This window comes from Parus major, chromosome 2, assembly GCF_001522545.3.
Source record: "Parus major isolate Abel chromosome 2, Parus_major1.1, whole genome shotgun sequence".
Classification (NCBI taxonomy): Eukaryota; Metazoa; Chordata; class Aves; order Passeriformes; family Paridae; genus Parus; species Parus major.
Window position 1 is genome coordinate 127,837,201 of NC_031769.1, and position 21,531 is coordinate 127,858,731.

The 21,531-nt window shown below is 44.1% G+C and overlaps 1 protein-coding gene across 1 annotated transcript; it reads right to left on the bottom strand.

The window, feature by feature from the left end:
• Nucleotides 1-9,157: 9,157 nt before the first annotated feature.
• On the bottom strand, nucleotides 9,158-10,667 carry LOC107216152 (GSK-3-binding protein-like). Its single transcript, XM_015652801.2, has one exon. The coding sequence runs from the start codon at nucleotides 10,601-10,603 to the stop codon at nucleotides 9,992-9,994; it is 612 nt and encodes a 203-aa protein (XP_015508287.1). The 5' UTR covers nucleotides 10,604-10,667; the 3' UTR covers nucleotides 9,158-9,991.
• Between the last annotated feature and the right edge of the window lie 10,864 nt (nucleotides 10,668-21,531).

The following is a 21,531-nucleotide window of genomic DNA, read 5'->3' on the forward strand; positions in this document are numbered from 1 at the left end:
AAGTCACAAGACACTGGGTTTTCTGAGACAAGAGCTGCCACTATGAACACAATTCTAAGAACACAGGGGACTGGGGTCCTTCAAATCCAGGAAAAGGCTTTTTTTCTTGGCCTTTTAGGAATAACCCTTGCCTTTGGGCACACACAAACATTGCACTGGTTTGTTTCCTCTTGAGTCCAAAGGTATGATCCCAGTATTCTAGATGTGAGCCATGGAGGAAAGAATGCCCAAACCACAATGATGACATCTGCCATCCTTTGTCCTTTTTGACTGTCTTTTCTACTGCTGGAGAAGAAAGTGCATGTATCTGCCTGAGCAGTATCAGCTGAACAGTGGACGTCCTCCTTGTCGTAGATGAGCAATTGGTGCCTGGGGAAAGGATGCTATTGCTTTTGAAGCCTCACAGATTTCAGTGAGAAATACCAGGATCTAGACATAGAAGAAATTGAGGAGAATGTTCTTTTCAATTATAGGACCCTAAATGAGAGTAGTAGTCAGGGTGAATGAACCTACAGCAGGAAAAAGCCTTGAAATGACATGTTTGCTGAGGACTACATTCACATAGCCTGGATTCCTTATTCCTAGTTGAGATTTAGGGAAATGCTGGGTGAATTCCATGTACTGCAATAAAAAGGAATATTCTGCTGCAAGCAAATGTGGCAACTTGGTGCTATCATAGGATAATTTAGGTCAGAAGCATCTCTCAAGAGATCTCAAGTCCAGAAACCTGTCCAAAGCAGGGACAGGTCTGAAGTCAGACCATGTTACTCTGTGTTTTCTCCAGTCTAATCAAACCCACCAAGGAGAGAGTCTACAACCTCTGGGCAACCTGTTCCAATATCTGGCTGTCTTCATGGGAAAGAGGTTTATCCTTATACCCAGGATAAGGATGTGGTAAATTATATAATGAGCTTCGCTATGCCCCAGAGACATCACCAAATACAGTGTGAGTGTTAAACAACTGAGCAACAGCAGTTATTCAAGAGAAGCTGTTGATGCCAGGAACACCCAGAGGCATGAATTTCAGCTGTCAGCTATAAATGACAACATAAGTGCTGAAGTCTTTGGTACCAACAAAATTCTGTCATCATTGCTGAATGTACAGTCAAAAGAGCAGCAAGCCAATAGACATTACTTATATTTAATTTCATTCATTGTGATATGGGTCGAAGTGCAGTAGCAACTAACTTAAAGAAAAAAAGAAAAAGACAACTTGAAGAGGAAGGTGCAGCTGCTACATCTCCAGTGCTTTCAAAATCATTTTGCAACAACCAAGGAGTCAATAACCACACAGGTTGTTTTAGAGCCACAGCTATAGAAATCAGACCAGGCAGTGCTGTACTTGTCCCACTTCCCCACAGAGGCCAAGACTTCTAAATGGAGCATTAGACAAAAGGTTCAGATCTCAAGTGCTGGGGTGTTGAGGAGTACTGATACAGAGCAAGCCCCCAAACTGTGTCTGTCCTGCCATCTGTCCTGCAAACCCACGATCCCAGAGTTAATCAGTGACAGGAAAAGGGTAAAACCCCAGCAAGACCCAGGCCAACAGCACACCAGAACAGAAGGAACAGTCACTGTTGCCCATAGTCCTTGTCCACATATCCACACTCTTTTGTATGCAGTCAGGGATAGCTATTCAAGCCTCTCTTAATTTTCTCTGCTATGCCACTGGTTTTCCCATCAGGAAGTTTGTTTCTACCTGCAGTTCTCCAGATGGGTCTCTCACAATCTTTCCTCTCATGATGGGGATACATAATCTGCTGTCAAAGTTTCAGTAACATCTTCCTCCAGGACTTAGTAAGGGGAATTGAAGCTTATATACCCTTTTGGGTTTCTTTGATCTGGAGTGCCTAAAACCGTTTTTCCCATCTTGGTGTTGTTTCAAATCTCACCTCTGTGCAGTGTTTTCCCATCTTCTCTTTCTCTTCCTGATCAGCTCCAATGTGTCCCGAGGAGTCTTTCATGTAGAGCCTGACTTGCCAGTCCCACATCCCTCTCTGGAGGCAGCTTCCACGGGAAACATCCACTCCTACTCTTTGATTGTCAGCCCTCAGCATTAAATGCAGAAGTCAAGGCAGTCAGGTTTGTTGGGCTAGCCAGCCCCTCTGCTTCTCACAGGGAGAACCTTGCTGCCCAACCATGTTGATCACCCTCCCACCGCCATCCCCAGAAGGCAGCTTTGAATCTGAGCAGACACAGGCTGTACAGCAGGGCAGCTCTCCTGGCTCAGAAAACACTGCAACACCCATAATGTCACACAGAGCTATCAGGAAAATCAACTGTAGCCATGGCTAAAGCTCCAAAATCCAACAGCATGGAAGTGACTCTAACCAAGATGGAGCCAAACTGCCAGACATCAGGACAAGAGCTGCTGGGGGCTATTCCACCACACAACAGGTGATATGAAACAGCTGACTGGCATCCAAGATACTGAGCTACCCAGTAAGGTAAAGGTTTACTTATGTAGGAGGTGATTCTTCCCCTCTGCTCTGCTCTCCTGCGACCTGGAGTACTAAAGGGACCCTACAAGAAGGCTGGAGAGGGACTTTTGACCAGGGTATGTAATGACAGGACAAGGGGGAGGAAATGGCTTTCTCTTTGCTGTGAGGGTGGTGAGGCACTGAAACAGGTTCCCCAGGAAGCCGTGGATGCCCCATCCCCAACAGTGTTCAACTCCAGGTTTGATGGGGCTTTGAGCAGTCTGGTCTAGTGTCCCTGCCCATGGCAGGGGAGTTGGAACTGGTTGATCTTAAAGGCCCCTTCCAATTCAAACCATTCTGTGATTCTATGACTATCACTTACAAAAGATCACATTTGGTGTCAATCTATTAATCTCCTCTGCTGATTCACAAGGGTGCAAATAAACTGAATGACTTGTGAAGTTGAAATCACGCATGGAAAATCAGTACTCTAGTTTTACCATTCAAGTTAACTTCCACTCTCCAATTTAAAACTTCCTAGAGTTTATGAACTTAAAAGTAGTGCCTCCTGGATAACACAATTTCAACTTCTATGCATCTGCAACCATATTTAAAATTACTGAAGCCAAAATAATTGAGACCTTTAATAACAGATAAATTAAAGTGATTGCAATAATAAGGCAGCTCTGTATTATGCTGACTGCACACTTAAGTCATTCCTACATGAAGACATTCTTCAAAGAGTAATTCAGCATCGATATATAACTTACAATAAGGATTTCTGTTTTGTTCAGGAAGAAGCAGGTAAACCAAAATCCATTTGAAACTCTATTTCTTACAGTAATTTTGTAGGTCTGATAGGGTTTAATCTGCTTTTTCCAAAATAAGGCCTGTTCAGGAGCAGCTATCAAGGCAAGACACACAGGACATAAGGCAGCATTACACTAAAACACACTTCCTTAACTTTTAAAACAAGATGAAAAGCACAACAATATTCTTCCATAGATTTTACTATATTTTTTTCCTGAAAATTTAGTTTTAAATCTAATTAATAGCACATGTCCTTTGTATAAGCCCGTATCTATTCTCAGTGTCAATAAAACATCTGCACATTTGACACTGAACGTAAGTACTGTTTCAGCAAATCACATCTGATCCATGCTTGTGTGTGCACATGCACAGCACCCAGGCTGAGCATGTTTGCTCTTTAGCCCCAAAGCATCTTTGTTTCACTGCAGATTGGAGAACAGGATCAGCACAAACCAAACTTGCTCTGAAAAGCTCTCCAGGAAAAGAAGGGGAAAAGTGAACACAGGGGCCATGAATCATTTCTAAACCCCTACTGAGGTAGGTAGTTTGATTTCCAGAGATTCTTGACATCTGTGGCCTCTCTTAAAAAAGGGGGGTGGGGGGTGGAAGGTGAGAGAAGAACAGAAGCACATATCTATACAAATGCAGACGTGGAAGTTTATGTTTCTTATTTTCATCCTGCTACCAGTCTGGGCATGCTCCAGGCTGACTTACTTATTTTTTATGGGAATAAGTTTTCAATGTCCTGTGATCCAGAATCCAGCCACAGTTCAGGTCAGAGCTGACAGCAGCTGAGGAAGTTTGCAACGGAGTCACTGGAAGAGAGCAGCTGTCAAAGCAGCCTGGTGAAAACTAACAACAGAGCAGAACAGCAAGATGGAAAACATAAGTGTCTGGTTTTTTACCTTTCAAAACCATGTCGGGATATCACACCAGTGAGGCATTGCCAGAATAGCAACTGCCAGTGCTGCCTGCTGACAACAGGAGAGGATTAGGTATCCCCCCATCTTCCATTTCACAGGAAAGCTGGGGATGTACATACATGCATTCAGACACCTGCTTCAGCCCTGTGTGCTTTCCTCTGGAACACTAAGTTAGTCTTGTAAACAAGAAAAGGCTTTGCAATGTGGATTTAAGAACACTAATAACCCAAATTTGCACTTCAACTGCGAGCCCATGCTTCTGTAGATTTAAGCCTTGAAACTAGGACAATTGTTGTGATGCGGGTAGAATAAGCCCCAATCTCTTATGGTAAAATGCTTAGAGCAGTAAATATTTACTATTAAGCCAGCCAGGATCCATTTCCTCTAATTAAAACATTTTTATCCTGGTGCTGTTTCATCCCTTACCACTAAACGAAAAATGTATTTAAGTTAGCACTGCTCCTGAAAGTGATCCCACTGAGCTGTAAAATCAATCAGAGATCATCTCCTGAGGGGCAGCTGATGATACAAGCCCCATAGTGTGCCAGGGAGGAGTGAAGTTCCTTGGATAAAGACTGAAGTACCTGTATGGGAGAAAAACAAAAGCAGGTCCATTTATTCTCAAATTTACCACTTGGCTTCCAAGCTCAAAGTTCCAGCAGGATTTTTTTCACCCTAGCTTTAAAATTTTTGCTGCTATAAAATTTGTACTTGGGGATCGAATTGAACATATTAAACTTCTTCATATAGCTCAGGACCTTACAGCCTATCCTTAGCACCTTTTCATGAATGAAGTCCTGCCAAATCAGTAATTACAAGGAGGACACAGAGACAAGGTGGTTTTTACAATTTCTTTTGATTGCTCATGTCCTACCTAATGCCTGCAGTGATGAACAGCACTCTTAGCTGGCTTTATTACTCCACCAGACACCACCATATTATATAATGGGAAGCAAAAATAATACAATTTAAATACAGGATATTGCATAAGGAACAGCTAATGCTGCACGTCTCTGAATTTATGGTGCCTGATTTCCTGTAGCTTCCTCTGCTGTGGAGTTTACAGTGTTCACTAATGCAGCTCGGGCACACTGCAGCCTTCCTCTCTCTATGGGCACCAACTCTTCCAGCAGCTGCCTTTTGCCAAGGAAATTGTATAATGGCAGTTCTGCAGCTTTGACAAATGTGACTGAGGTTAGTCACACAGCTAAAACATAATTTTTGGAAGAGAAAAAGTGAACCAAATTCATTGACTCAGGAAATAAGTTTGCTGATGCCATTTTTTTGTCACCCCAATGGCATTTATGTAGTCATTGTACCACTTTACGTGGTATTTCCCAATTCTAAAAAAAAATAAAAATCAAAACCAAGAAAACAAACCAAACAACAAAAACAAACCAAACCATATCAGGAGGAAATTCCCATGGAAGCTGAAAAGAATTCTTCTGCTAACTTCATCTGTTCATTTCATTGAAGGATTTCTCCTCTGATTTCTGCCCTATGCTGCACAAGCTGAAGGACACTTGTAACTTGCCTCCAACTCACATGGCAAGATTTGTAAGGAGTTAACCAGATCATGGCCACCAAGTGACTGAGTGACAATATTTTATTGAAAATCAAATAAACGAGCACATCAAAAGCACCCACCAAAAAGCAACTTAAAAGAACAAAGCTACTTAGTATTTGGGAAGAGTAATATGACATGGGCAAAAGAGATGTAAAAGTGAAATACTTCAACCACAAGCTGAAATAATGGCCTGGCTAAGGCAGGGAATGCTAGGTGAAAAGATGAAAATCTTGGGGCTAGGGACTAGGAGGGAATGAGAAATCTTTTTTATACAGAGATGGAAGAGAAGTCACTAACACTGGGACTGGCCCCAGCTGACCAGAACTTAAATTGTGCATTAACCAGCACACATCCTTCTCCCTTACGCCTTCTGTGTGATGCACTTGCTATTTGCTTGAAAGGCTTCTTCTAAACCTCATTTTAAGGACTTAGGGTGGAGTCCCTGCTTTCCCACCATGTTTATCATGCCAAATACCACACCAACATAATTTCTACAGTAGATTCAAAGTTCTGGTACAATACACAATAGTGAGCTAAAAGTGAGATGGGTCACACGAGGGAAATAGCAGACAAAAATCATTCTACCTGCCAGACTTCTGGCTAAATTGAGTTACTTTTAAGAGCTCAGGGAACATGGGAATACAAAGAACAAGATATAACTAGGATGCAAAGCTGAGTTTTGGGCAGTCAGGAAAACAGTTGTCCAGATATAGAGAGAACTCAGGAGGAGTTAAGCAGCAATGTAGACTACAAATGAAAAATCTGTGACAGCCCAGTGCCGTGCTAGTGCAACACCACTGAGAGGCACATTGAAAGATGGGGTTGTGAGCCTTCAGTTCATTTGTTTACAACATTATTTAAAATCAAGTTTACCCTCCAAACATATAGCCTCCTGTAGATAAAATGAAATTAATTTTCTTCCCCAAGGCATTGGAATATTACTTGTTACAAAAATCTAAATTATTTACTTTAGTTCTATAGCTCGTCACCCACTGCAAAATCTGTGTGTTTTGAACAATTTTTCTTCACAGTACAGAAAAAAAAGAGCCAAAACCTAGCTAAATGTCTATCATGAAAAGACAACTTTATTCCAAATTTAAACCTGTAAGTAAACTTATATTTTCACTTACAAATGAAGAAAGTTTAAGCATACTGTGAAGGCCAAATGTATTTCCACTTTGCTTCTCTAGAAACCAACAACAGGTATTTGAGGACTGGCACAGACTTAATATACTAAAGAAACTCCACCTCTAAAACATAGATATATAAACTTGGAAAAATTATTATTTCCCAGGTCAACACTTTCTATCTTGTTTGGGAAACAAAGCAGATGATGATTTTTATATCAGTTTGTATGCTTGCATAGTGTAGCACAAGGCAAAGGAAAGGAGAATTTGCAACAAGTCAACAGAAACCTTCTGGCAATAATTCAGCTGGTCCAACATCTTTTAAAATATGTCTTCCAAAACCAAAATGAGCCATGTTTTATCCATTCCCTTATGAAGGAGTGACATGTTCTATATTTTGAAGAAGACAAATACCTATATGGCAAGATATAAGTGACAAAGATGTGTCGGTGAATTATTCAAGTTATCTGAAACAAGGGCCAAAATTCCTTTTACTGAATCATCACACACTCTGCGTAACACTTAACTTACTATAACCTTGTTCATATATACATCTCCCAGCCTTGCACAAAGGAGAAAATAAAAGCTATTTTTGAAGTAATTTAGGAAGCTTAAAAACCAGCCAGTCACAGTGAAATTTATTAGCATCTTTTCTACGCCTCACTTCAACTGCCACTTTATTGAAAAGTGTTATTCTAGTAAAATCCTTAAAAGGAATGTCTCGAGGCTTTCAATGACTACAAAGGACACTTGTAAAGTTAGCTGTTCTCATTAGTATACAGGGGCTAGGGTTTGGGGAGGAGGAAGGGGGGGAGGGAAAGGAGATGCAAAATCGATGCATAATTATCAGTGGCAAAAAGTTCAAGTCAAACTCGCCAGCTTTCAGAATTACAGCTGACCCCCACCCATATGTTTTTAACCATAGTTAACTATTCAGGCTCCACCAACTATGCCCAGCTTTTAGCTTGTTTCCTCCAGCTTTTTTAGTAATTGAACTACTCATCCCTGGGTTCAAATTCAACATCTGCACAGCAAATACCTACCTCCCTGAGCATCTAAAGGACAAATACAAGAATAACTAGTTCTTCAGTTGTGGCTAGTGGTTATATTCTTTGTACCTGCTATTGAACTTTTTCCTGGAGAAAGAAAGAAAAAAGTAAATTGCAAATGAAAATTCATTTGAAGGATAACTGACACAGTATATCATTGTATTAAACAGTAAGAATTAATGGCAGATCCGAATCTTTTCCAAGTGCAAAATGCCACAAAAGCAGCCCAGGTTATGAGAAAGGACTTCAGATGTTAGTAATTAAGAAGATTCAAAAATGCACAGAACTTCTTTTTTTTTTTTTTGCATTTTACATGCTTTGATATGGAAAAACTACATTCAACTTACAAATTAGTCAAGATAAAGCTAATAATATCACATACTGGTCCTAATGCAGGGGGAATCCAGTGAGACATCACAAAAACCTTCAGCATCAGGTTCTAGTAGCAGCTGTGGCCAAGAGAGAAATCTAAAATATTTTGTGGATTTAATGTATTCACGAAAGAACTAATCACACAAGTAAATGTAGTTGCTCAAATTGCTCTCTTGGACAAAGGCAAACATCTTCCATTTTCTTTCATGTGGGATTGCTACCTTCTTCAAAGGAGAAGCTTTTACCTCAAATTGAGTGGGGGTTGGGAGATTGTTAAGCTCCAGTCTGTCTGATGTGTTCAGTTCTGATCTTGAAGCTCAATGGCTCCTAAAAACCCAACATAGGATTTTTACAAAGGAAGCTATTCAAAATAGGTATTGGAACTTTATGACCAGCATTGAATTATCAAATTCTGGTTTATAGATTTTAATCTTTTTTTGATTGCTGCCTAGACCTCTTCTCCTTCCTAGAGTCTTTTTTCTATCCTCAGAGAACCGAAAAAAAAAAAAAAAAAAAATCAAAACAACCCGAACAAGTGACCAACACAAGCCATGTTCCTTCCCCAGCACCAAATACCTAGTTTTTGTTTCAGTATGATTTCACTTAAAAATTCCAACAGCCACATTCTCGGGTGCTCGAAGGGGCGTCTCACGGCTTACAAATGAACGCTGCTGGCAAACAAAGGGGCTCAGTTGCATCTCCGTGCATTAATAACCGGTGTCCCACTGCATCAGACTATGCGGATTGTTGTGGGGATTTTTTTTTTTTTTTTGCTTGCAAAATGGAGATCTTACAACTGAAAGAAGATCAAGGGGGAACGTGCCTACACAGTTTTGTTCTCATGAATCAGAATTCATTTCTCCTTAACAATGAGACACAGACCCAAAAATAAAAACAAGACCACGTTTATTCAATACAGACAGGTTAATTAAGACAGTAAGTCCTGTAAATCAGGAACACATTTCAAACGCTCCGGTACGAAGTGCATATATTTAAAATCAACAGCTGCATCTTGTACTTGAGCCATTGAGTTTGTCGGGAAAGGGTGGATTCAGGGTTTTTCTTTTTGGTAGAAAAAACTTGTGTCGGCTACCTTATGTGAACAATGCATCTCAGGCTCCATTCACTCATTTGTTCTAAGTCCAGCTGCCTTCCAGCTTTGATATTCACATTTTTAAAAACTGCTTCATACAGTCACAACGAGAAATAATAACAATAAACGTTAAAATAACAACAAATAAACCCCCAACAAAAAACCAAACCAGCCCGGGAGGGGAAAGGAAACACCTCCCGCCGGGGTCAGCGAGGATTATTGCAAATGGCTCCTGGGAGACGGAGGAGCTCCGCGGCAGCGGGGGACCGGCGGCGGGGGGGTCCGCGGCCTCGGCCAGGCTGCCCCGGCGGGGGGAGGAGAAGGAGGAGCTCCCGGGGAAGGCAGAGGAGAAGGGGGGCACAACAACGGCTCGGGGCGGGCGGCGTGCGCGGCCTCGCCGGCTGGGGCTCCGCGGGGTCCGCGCCGCGGGTGACCTTGGGGCGGGGGGGTTCGGGCACCCTCCCCGCCCCAACCGGCCCCGGCCCGGGGGGCCCAGCCGCCGGGACACACTTACATCCTGGCGGAGCCCGCACCGCGCTCCCGCGGCCCGCCCGGCGGGGGCTCCGCCGCCGCCGCCAGCGGCCGCGCTCCTTCGCCCCGGTCACCGCCGCCGCCGCTCGTCCCCGCCGGCTACTGCAGGGGCTGCACCGCCGCCGCCGCCGCCTCGCCGTCCGCGCCGCCGCTCCCCGCCGAGGCGCTGCCGCTGGAGGCCGCGGATGCCGCTGCCGCCGCCGCTGCCGCCGCCAGCTGCAGCCGCCGGACGGCTTCTTTGATGAGGTTGCCGGAAAGGATGAGCTGCTGCAGGAGCCGGTGCGGGTCCTCCTCCTCCGCCGGCCCGTCGCCCGGCCCCGGCGGAGGCTGCTTCCTCCGGCGGGCGGCGCTCCGCAGCCAGCCCCGTCCGCACAGCTGCTTGGTCACCCGCTGCTGGCCGCTCCGGTCCGGCCGCGGAGCCTCAACGTGTTGCGAGTGGGCTTGCGGCGGGGCCGGTCCCCGCGGCGCCAGCAGCCCGGCCCCGGCCCCGCCGCCGCTGCAGCACCGTGGCGAGTAGGGGGCGGCGCGGTCGCGGGCGCTGCCCGGCCCCAGGTGCTTGGGGGCGCGGGGCGGCGGCGGCGCCCGCTGGGCGCTTAGCTGCAGCACCTCGCCCAGCTTGGCCACCAGCGCGTCCACCTCCTTGGAGCCCGCCTGTCCCACGGCGACCGGGCGCTCCAGCAGCAGGAAGCGCTCGCCCGGGCGGCACGGCATCTCTGCCGGGTCCCCGCTCCCGCGGCCCGCCCGGCGGGGGCTCCGCCGCCGCCGCCAGCGGCCGCGCTCCTTCGCCCCGGTCACCGCCGCCGCCGCTCGTCCCCGCCGGCTACTGCAGGGGCTGCACCCGGGCGCCTCCCACTGCGCCGGCCGGGGGGGGGGAGGGGGGCGGCCCTCCGGACCAACCTCTCGCCGGCCGCTCCCGGGACCGGGACCCCGACCGGGGAAGGCTCGGCCGACAGTCCGGGCGCCGCTTCCGCCAGCGGGCACCGCCGGCCGGGCGAGGCCGCCCCGCGACCACCGAGTGCGATGCTCCCTATTCCGTTCCCTTCTCCCCCCCGTCTACGCGCCGCGTAGACCGGCCCGCTTTCAAACCCCGCACCTCGGGTCTCGGGGGTGGAGCATCGGTGATTGGCAGGAGGGGGCGGGGCGGGCGGCGCGGCGGAGGGTCCCGCACCGCCCCGTCGCCTCGGGACGGTCGCTTAGATGGGGGCACGGGGGGCAGCGGGCAGGGCGAGCGGCACCCGGTGACCGCCCCGTGGCCGCCCGGTGACCGCTCGGCCGGTATCGCTCCCGCCCCGCCGTTAACGGCCCGCGGGGCGCCGGTGCGGGCGCGCGCCGTTGCCCCCGTAAGCGCCCGGCGGTTGCGCGCGTGCGGCTCTCCCGCAGCACCGCGCGCCTGCAGCGGGAGCTGGCGCTTCCCAGCGGAGCGCGACCGGCCCGCAGCGGCCTCTCCGGGAGCGACCGCTGCGATCCCCGGTACCCAGCGCAGTCTCCCGCAAGGTTCCGTGCTGGGATCGCCGCGCGTTCGTACCGCAGCGCCCGGCTCTGACCGCTCGGTTCGCGCTCGCCGGCCGTCTGTGCCCTGACTGCTGTGCCCGCTCTGTGCCCACACCAGCAGCGCACTGGTTTGAGATTTAATTCCTTGACATAGAAATGCATTAGGAACCTTATTTTGCATCACCAGAATTAGCAGACGTGAAGTAACTCCGTGCAGGTGTTCTGTCGGGATTTCTGTCAGCCTGCGGTTTACTTCACCACCTGCATCAAGGCTCTGCCCTGTCTCTTCGTGTCCCAGTCCCATTCCTTCCCTTTTTCCTGTCACTGCATCATTCAAGTAGGCGCTGAACCTTAAATAAGGTTTTCTGGGTGTTGGAGCTCTGGGGACATAGGCCAGAACACGCTTATATTCACGTGATGGGGCATGTGGTCGGCTCCGCTGGGAACAGCTTGTAAGGTGTAAGTTGCACATACACGTAAGTGCTCTCACCATTGCACCTTTGATTAATCAGTAAGCGGCTGGCAAAGGACAGGGCATGTCCTTTGGTCCGTTTGTCCTCACGTTCTCCTGAGCTACTTCCACTTGCTGTACAGAGCAAGAGACCTTGTGCATAAATGCCCATGTTTGTGAACATGACTGCTATCTGCACTTGGTCACTCCAGCCTAGGTGTCCAAGCCTATTGCTGCATCCTCTGCCTGGATTTATATGAGCTGGGTGTAAATCATGCTACCTAATTGCATATTATTTATTAATGTGCATACTTAAAGTACCGATACCTTCTTATTTTCGGCACCTTTGTGGTAACTGTCAATTAAAAATCAGATCACATTTTTCTACAGATGATCAAAAAGTGAGATTTTCTTGACCCCTACCCGCCCCCCAATATTTTCAACACTTTTGCCTTTATTCCTTATTTATACAGTATCTATTCAAAATCAATAGAAGCAGGCCTGCATAAATGCAGTGGATGGATCTACTTCAACTCCAAGGGAGATCTATATTCAGATCACTTCTGAGTAGGTAATCTGGTATTCTATACAAGCAAGACTGCAATAAACCAGTACAGCTTATTCCAGCCTTTTCTTCTCCCACAAAAGCAAAATAAGCTATACCAGCAAAAGCTCAATGCTGCTTGTGATTACATCTACACCTGGGGCTTTCATGAGCCCGGGAATGATAATCGCAAATCGTGCTTCATTGCATCCCTAACCAACGGCAGTGCTGGGAAGAGCTTGCAGGATCGTGCAGATCATTGCCACAGATAGGGAGCTCAGAGTGCACTCATTAGCAGAATCCTGATGTCCTCAGATCTTTTTAAACGCAAAATTTTCATGATTACTGGTTGATAGTGGACTGAGTATCTGCTGAGGGTTTTAGGACTAAACACACTGTAAATGTTTACTCTGAATACTACTGATCAGGATTAATAGATTTACCAGCTGAACAAAATGAGATTTGTGGACCTTCAGGAGAAGGGTGTTTCAGATTATTATAATACCTGCTAGAGGAATTGGGAATCTCAGCCATTACTTTGCTACTATCTGCTCTTTTCACTGGATGATGAGAGAAAAGCTAAAATGCTGGAGAAGACATTATATCCTGTATCTGTGGTTCTCCCTCAAAGATTTGTTTATGTGGGAAAACTGTACCAAAGAGGGCTCAATATGAATTTACGTCATAATCATATCTGTGGAATGGATCTCAGTCTGTCAGCACCCAGAGACCTTTCTGGGATTAAACCCCAATCCATGCTAGGGGCAGATCTAAACTGTCCACAGCCATTATTGGATGTTCCTGGTAGAATACTACAGCAGTTCATGAACAGGTAGCTGTTTGCTAGTGCCCCTCCTTAGAAATGAGAACAACTTCAACAGTGTGTTTTGTAATAAGAGGCTGTCATAGGTGTCCTGATGCAGTTTGTGAGCGTAAGTGACAGGGTTGGCTGCCAGGTCAGCCCCAAAGAACCCAAGGCCTCATCTGTTGTATCTGGTCATTTGACCAAGTCCTGAGTAAGCTATAGCTTACTCACTGTATTCTCTTTTAAATTAGGAGGATCACAGCCTGGTTATCATATTTGGTCTTCTACCGCTGGAGATGAGCTCTGCAGCTCTGCTTTTACTTTAGCAGTTTACCACAGTAATTGCAATTTAAAAAATCTTCAAAACCCCAAAGCATAGAACACAGAGGATAGGGGGAGGTTCTTCCTAAAGTAAAAGCATAAAAGGAGTTGCAAAACTGTTGAGAAAATTTTTCTGACCTCTGACAGTATTTTTCTGAGCAGAAATTTAATAATAACCATTGATGCTATTCTTTTTTATTTTCCAGATGTATTTCTGTGTATGGTTTGCTTCTCTACTGGGATTGCCAAAATTCTCATGGCAACCTGTCATCTAAGTAATTCTATTAATGAGACATTACAGTTGAGAACAGTGGTTGATCCCTTTTATGATTATTGTTCACTTGCACTCTCACTTTATCTGTTCAAATGTTTAAAAAAGTCTTTAAGATACTTTTAGTAATACTTGTCTTTCAGGTATTCTTAGCAGAGGACAAAATCTGAGTTGCATAAACAAGTACTAATTATATTAATTATGTGTCCATCTAAAAAAAAGGACATAATTTTATTGTGTTTCCTGTGGATATATTTTAATTTCAGAATATAAAGGTTAACTTATATATTTTACCTTTTGTATTGATCCTGACAACATGGACAACTGGATGTGAATTCTGAGCTTTAAACCTATTAAAGACAAAGAAAACCCTTAAATCCTTTGAAGTCTGCAATCCAGTGTAATCTCAGTCCTTTGACTACATGTCTGTGTTCAGGATCATGCACGTGTTCTAATCTGTTATGGAGACCCTGTAACCACGTCAATGTGAAAATTATAAATATTACTTCATTTATGCAGGCCTTTACATTTCAAACCCTTTTGTTGGAGCTGCATGATCTGTGATCTCAGACTTTGGCATGTGTAGAAGTGAATCAGGTTGATAAATTCATGATAGAGACTATGTAGTGTTGCATCACAGTGTTAAAGTATTTATAGTGTTGTTTACAAAACAGTAAGACAGCTTTGAACTGGGTGAACCCAGTGACTAGGAGCTCCTTTCCAGTCCTTTCTCCAGGCGTTTCTCACATCCTTTATTTTCAACAGAAACTTCTGTCATATTTGTTAAATATGCAGAGCTTCTCTTCATAACACTAGTGTCAATGAAGGATGTTTGTGCAAAGTAAATTAATTTCCTGTGCACACTTCAAATGCAGAATGGGGAGAGGCCAGAACACCATCCAAATAAGACAAGTTTAGATTCCCCAATGATTGTTTTGTAATCTGCATTTATAATATATTTCCAAGAACAAAAGACATTCCTTTAAAAACAACTGAGGTTGCTAAGTGACACAAATGTATTTACTGTGTCATAACTTGCAAAAGCCAAGCACATTAAAACAAGAGCTTTAATAAGCAACAGTGTCATGAATCTCACCTTGACTCCCAGGGTAAATATAAACCTGTTGGCCAACAACTTTACATGGTTTGAGATGCCCAGTCTGAGACATTAATGGAAACAGGAAACATTAGTTGTTCTAGAAAATACAGACTTTGACTCTTAAGGAATTGAAATATGCATACTTTGTCCCAATGGATGTTTGGGATTTGTTTCTTTCATGTATTGTTTCTGTTTATCCTCATCCAATTACCTAAGAATTTGCATGTAGGGCTACTGCTTCCTAGCAAGGCTGGAAACTACTCTGTCAGTTGTGAGGCTGAGTTGCTTCTTTTTGCTGAAGTTTTCACTGTTTCTTTTATCTTTTAGACACAAAAACCCCTCTCCAATCTTTTTGGGGAAGGCAAAAAGCTGGCACCTTCTTCTGTCTTCTCACCTCCTTCTAGTATCTGACACACCGATCTGCTGTATTTCAGCTTGTCCAAGCAACCAGAACACAGGGCCCCTTTGGGGGGACCACAGTAACATTCCTTTGGCCTAGTAAGCTGATCCTTCTCTTTTCCCAAGCTGCAAAACCTCTTCTTCCTCCTCTGATACACACAGGATGCAGTTGATGCCCTGTCCCTGCAGCGAATGTACAGAAGTGGACTGTGTGCAGGAATTGCTTCTGAGGAGTGCATTGAGCTACCTCTTCATTAGGAGCTGCCAGGTTGCCTTGCACAACAGCCTCTGCTAGTTTAGGAGTGAGACAGGAGGCGTGGGAAAGGAGCCTACAGACGTCTCAGGGATGCACTAAACTGTGGGGCAACCAAGTGTTTGTTTATTCAAATCATTGACTCACTTCCAGCTTTCCTAATAACTGGAATACATTTTAATGGTAACCTATATTATAAGTAATGAGCCATTGTGTGGGCTCTCATAGGTTTTCCATATATGCAGTTCCTGAGAATAATTTCCATTTGTTCAATCTTTTCAAATATTGAAATATAGGAAGCTGAGATGAAAAGAATATATTGAATGACTCCTAAAATGTCATTAAATGGACTTTAGGAACATCCCTTAAAAAATACCAGATTCAAGAGAAAAGCCCTTTCACCTTTTGTCAAAATACCCTGCACATTTCTGGATGTCCTGACAAAATCCCTGTGCTTGTTTCTATACCTTCAATTGGTAATTGTTTGTTAACCAGATGTGTCTCTTGAGAGTTCTGTTAAAACAAGCCTATCTACAGTGAATACTGAAAAGCCACGATCAATAAACTAGTATATAATGATTACAAGTAATGTGTCTCTCTCAGCACGTAGGGCAAAAAAGAGAAAAAAAAGCCTCCTGTCTAATTATGTTTGAAGTAGACTTGTCTAAAATTAAGGGAGCACTTGTCCCACAAGGACTACAGCCAGTTCCACTGAATCAATGGAACCTGGGCAGGGCTGCCAACTTTCCACGTAGAAATACCTCCTTCAAGCATACTTTTGACATTAAGCCATTAGAAAAAGATGACTGTTACTTAAAAAGAAAAATGAAGACCAGAAACCACCTGAGATCTGATAGCTCCTTCTTGTTTTGAGTCGGAACTGTGCTGTTAGTGCAACTTAGGCCCTGAATTTGCTCCTCACAGAAGCATGATCAGCTTACAGGTAAGAAACCTCTCAGGGCAGCTACAGTCGTTACAGATGTGGTCACATTTTCTTCTTTTGATCCCTGACCACAGCTCACTTTTTTATGTTGTTGTTGTATTATCTCATTCTGAATTCCTCGGTTTTCTTTCTTAATCTAATCCTGCAGACTACTATGATGTTCACTTGTGGTAGGTACTCAGTATGATATTTAATCTTGGCCCTTTTTCTCTGTGAGAGGGATTAGTAAAAGATTTAAAAACCAACAATCTTCATATCCATTTTTCTTAAGACTTGTTAGCCCTTTAGAGCAAGACAGATAGATATAGCTTCTTGAAACACCTTTTCTTCTTCTCTTTAAAAATAATAGTTCATGACTGATTCCACTGCACATTCTCCTTTCTGTTTTACCTAAAGTAGTCCTTTTGATCAGCTTATGGTCCTTTTTTTCTTCTTTTTTTTTTTTTTTTTTTTTCTCTCCAGTAACTTCTAAATATCCAAACACATTTCACAGAATAATGTAATGGTTTGGGTTGGAATGGACATTAAAGATCATGTAGTGCCAACCCCCTACTGTGGGCAGGAGCACCTTCCACTAGACCTGGTTGCTCAGAGTTCCATGCAATCTGGCCTTGAATGCTTTCAGGGATGGGACATCCACAACTTCTCTGGGTAACCTGTGCCAGTGCCTCACTACACTCACAGTAAAGAATTTCTTCCAAGTATCCAATCTAAACCTACATTCTTTCAATTTAAAGCCATTCCCCCTTGTCCTGTCACTGCACACACTGGTCAAAAGTCCATCTCCAGCCTTCTTTTAGGTCCCCTTGAAGTACTGGAATGCAACTCTCTCAGCCTGTCCTCACAGGAGAGGTACTCCAGCCCTCCAGTCATGTTTATGACCCGCCTCTGGACTTGCTTCAACAGGTCTAAATCTTTCTTGTTTTGGGGGGACCTAGAGCTGTACTCTAGGCGGGATTTCACAAGAGTTGAGTAAAGGGGCAGAATCGTCTTCCTCAACCTGCTGGTCAGAGTGTGAAGAAGTGGCTTACTTTGAGGGGTTTGGGGGTTTTTGTTCCTCTGTCTGCATATTATATCTTCCAACCATCTGTTAGGTTAGCCTGATTTTCCCTTTTTAAAAACAAGCCTATATATGTAGATAGTGAATTTCCCAATAACAAACAACACCCATTTATTATTACACTGTAATAATTCCCATCACGTTAACAACTGTGTTTTCCTGTATATTTTGTTTAGGGCTAAATTCACCTTCAATGGATAATGAAAACTAGCCCTTTATGTTGCAAACCTTTCAGCATATGTTTGTCATAATAGATTTCATGATATCCTTGGGTGCTGTTATATATGCATAATTTAGAGTAAGTATCACAGGTCATGCCACTTCACCTCCTTCTGGTGTAGGGTTCTCAAGACTTTTGTATAAAAAAAGTGTTTGGCTCACAATAAGAGACGTGGAGAATGTTCCTGCATCATTCAATTTTCCTCTCTTCAAAGTCCTGCTGAACCACCACAGTTCACAGCCAAGAGCACGCACGTAAACTGGCCATGCTTTTAAACTGTAGAATCATAGGATACAGGTTGGAAAGAACTGACCTCAAGGAACATTTCATCCAACCTTTCTTGGTAAAAGCACAATCTAGGCAAGATGGCCCAGCATACTGGCAGCCAAATCTCAGGAGTGTACAGTATTGGAGAATCCACCCCTTCCCTGGGGAGATTATTCCAATGGCTGATTGTTCTCATTGTGAAAAGTTTTCCTTGTGTAAGTAGTTGTAACTTCCTCAGGAGTTACTTTTACCCAATACCCCCTGTCTTTTTTGTGTGACTCCTTGTAAAAAGAGGGTATCCATCTTGTCTGTAGCCACCCATCAAATAGTGGAACATGGTGAGGAGGCCTCCCCTAAGCCTTCTTTTCTCAAGGCTGAACAAACCCACTTCTCTCAGCCTTTGCCCCTCTCAGGCTTCCCAGTCATTTGAACATCTTTGTGGCTCTTCTCTGGACCTTCTCCAGCCTCTTCACATGTTTTTTGCTCAGCAGGGACCAAAACTGAGCACAGAATTCCAGTGTGTGCTGATAAGCACTGAGCAGAGTGGGATAATGACTTCTTGATCTCTACTGGTGATGCCCTTGTGGATGCATCAGCATGGATTATTTTACCCCATGGCAGGGGGCCCAGCACTGCTGGTACAGACAGAGGTGAAGGAAGTGTTGAGAACCTTTGCCTTTTCAGCATTGTCAGTGACAAAATCACCTCTCTTATCAGTGGGACAGTATTTTCTTTCTCTTTCTGCTTGTTGTTGATGTATCTGAAGAAGCATTTCTTATAGTTTTGAGTGGACTCAGAAGCACACAGTTAACCTGAATTTTAATTTTCCTTTATAGCAAGACTTGGATTTGCAGCAGTTTTGTAGCTGCAGAGGAGCAGACTGAGTTGCCCCTGAAGCAGGAAAACTGAGCAGTGTGGAAGTAAGAAGGAGAAGCCATCTTAGTGAGAGCTTTGCCTTCGTCCTTGGGGTTGGCGAGCTGTGCTCAGATTGAGTGGAGACCTCTTGAATGAAGATTTACAGGTAAATCCTTAGGGGACCCGCTGCTTTTTTGCATGGTATGAATTGTTCTTCTTGGACTTCCACTGTTGTTTTAGATAAATGGGCTCTTCTACCTTTGAAAACATTTAACATTTTGGAATAATTCCCCCTCTTTCTTCTGTATAGCATCTCTTAAACTAAGAGCAGCAAACCAAAATTCCTGCCAATTATGAAGAAAGTTTTTCTACACTTTACAGCCAAATAGCAATAACTTTCCTGCCTCACTCTGTGTTTCCTCTTCCCTACACTGCCTGCTACAAGACAACTATGATTGCCACTGGACATTCTGATTCCTGCATTACATCCTTTTTGCTGAGAGATGTGACTGTATTTCAAAGGAGTGAGTCATGGGGATTCAAGTGAGGATTTTTGTCAGGAAAATTACCATTAGCCCTCCCCAATAACTCCCTGATTTCTGGCTGCATTTTGGGGGGATTTAGAAGCGTTCTGTGTGCTCTTGCAGTAGCTGCCTCAGGTCTCTTGCTAGTTTATGAAGGGACATTTGGAGCCTCTGCCCCTGCAGCATGTCATTATACCTTCACTTGTGTCTCCTGCAGTTGTCACAGCTTCACAATGCCACCTGCTTTGTAAAAATGTTGTTTTATGACTGTGCATGCCAACTGCATGCCCATGTTGCAGCCCTCATCGTTGTGCTGGAGAGGTGTGCTGTGCCACACTAGGACTCACTGAGCTGTTCTTTGGAAATGTGTCTTTTCAGGACTCTCAAAAATACTGCATCAGCAGAAATGAGCAATGCAGGGACAGAGGAGGGCAGGACTGAGGAACGATGCTGAAATGGGAACACTGAAAGTCGGTTCTATTCTTAAGAACACTTCACACCATAAAACCATGCCCCAGGATTGCTGCCAGCCTTAAAGGTTCTTAGCAGTACCACAAGCTGGTGGTGCTCTTCATTCTGTTGCAGGCATGAGCGGGAGGCCTCTGGCAATAAGGAAGGAGGAATGAAAAGGCATTGGAAGAATAATATCATTCAAGTGATGGAAAAATGTCCTCATAGTACAGAGTGGCTGACAAGACACACACTATAGTATCAGCCTTTATCCTCCTGTTAAGCTGGCTGCCTCAAATCAAAAGCAACTGCAGGCTGGGGTTTCATATTTTTTGTGTAGAAAAGATTGCAGTTATACCTGGAATAACTTACAACTCAGGTTAACTTTTCAGTGAAACTGAGTTCAAAGAGCTTATAAACAGAATTCTTGATTGCAAAATTGATTTTAAATGGTATAAAGTAGTTCTATTGGCACTATGCTATTTTAGCAAGGACAACAGGACCCCTAAGGCCAACATTTCTAAGGCAATTTGTCCAAGAAAGAAACCTCTTGTAATGAACCACTTTATAAAGTTAATATTGTTAGCTTTCACTGTAATTTTAACTTTCCTATATAAAATACATCTTCAGCTAGGAAGTCATCACTTAGATTGTGTACCATTGGCCTCATGACTTCATATATTTTAGAAGTTCCCTCCTATAGTGTTTTCACAAATTTAGCTTCATGATCCTTTTCCAAATGGTCCCTTCTTAAAATTTGTGTTTCTTGCTGAATGTCGAGCTGCAATAAGAAAACACTCCACCGCATTTACCAAAATTCGTTGGTATTGCAGCCTGGTGGTTTTTATTACTTTCCTTTAACGTTCATTTGAATAAGATAGTAAATTGGGAAAAACAGTACTAAAACCAGAAGTTGCAACATGGTTTGTGAGGACACAAACCTATAAATGAGCATCAAAGCCAGGAACCAGGGAAACTAGATATCATCTGTCTGCATGCTTGAGTCTATCTTTCTTCTCCTTCAGAATCATATCTGACTTGAAAGACACTCATACAGCAAAATAAAATAATTTTAAAAATCAAAACAGTAAACAACCATGGCAGTTCCAGCTTAGTGATTACTTTCTTCCTCATGGCTTTCCTACTCTTCATATTTATCAGCACTGGGCATTGCAGTCTGCTACAGCAAATTGTGGTACATCAGAGTAGGAATTGCACTGCAGAAAATAAAACGTTAATGATGATGATTAAAGTTTTCCTGGGATTCCCATATGTACTCATTATCACTGCTGCCATCATTCACTCTCTGTGCTGTGTTCATTGAAGGCTCTGCAACTGTAGTAGGTAGGATATATTGAAACTGAAATAATTTCTTGAAAATAATGTGAATCTAAATTCATCTTCCTTCACAAACTAATTCTGAAATAACAGTGCAGCCCCAAAATCCCAAAAGAAAGCTTATTCAGAGGTACCAAAAGAGGAAGCTGGTTGCATTGCTCAATAAGAAGCCCCTTGAACATGACAAGCAGAAGGGAGTGACCACATGAATATTTCCTGTGCTGAGGTATCCCAGCTTTCGCAGGGGTGTTGTAAGGTGACTTGTGTAATTTGTGGGTAGTCTGGATGGCACCTCATCGAGGAGATAGGATTCAATAATGGCCAAACCTGACTAAGCCAACATAATGC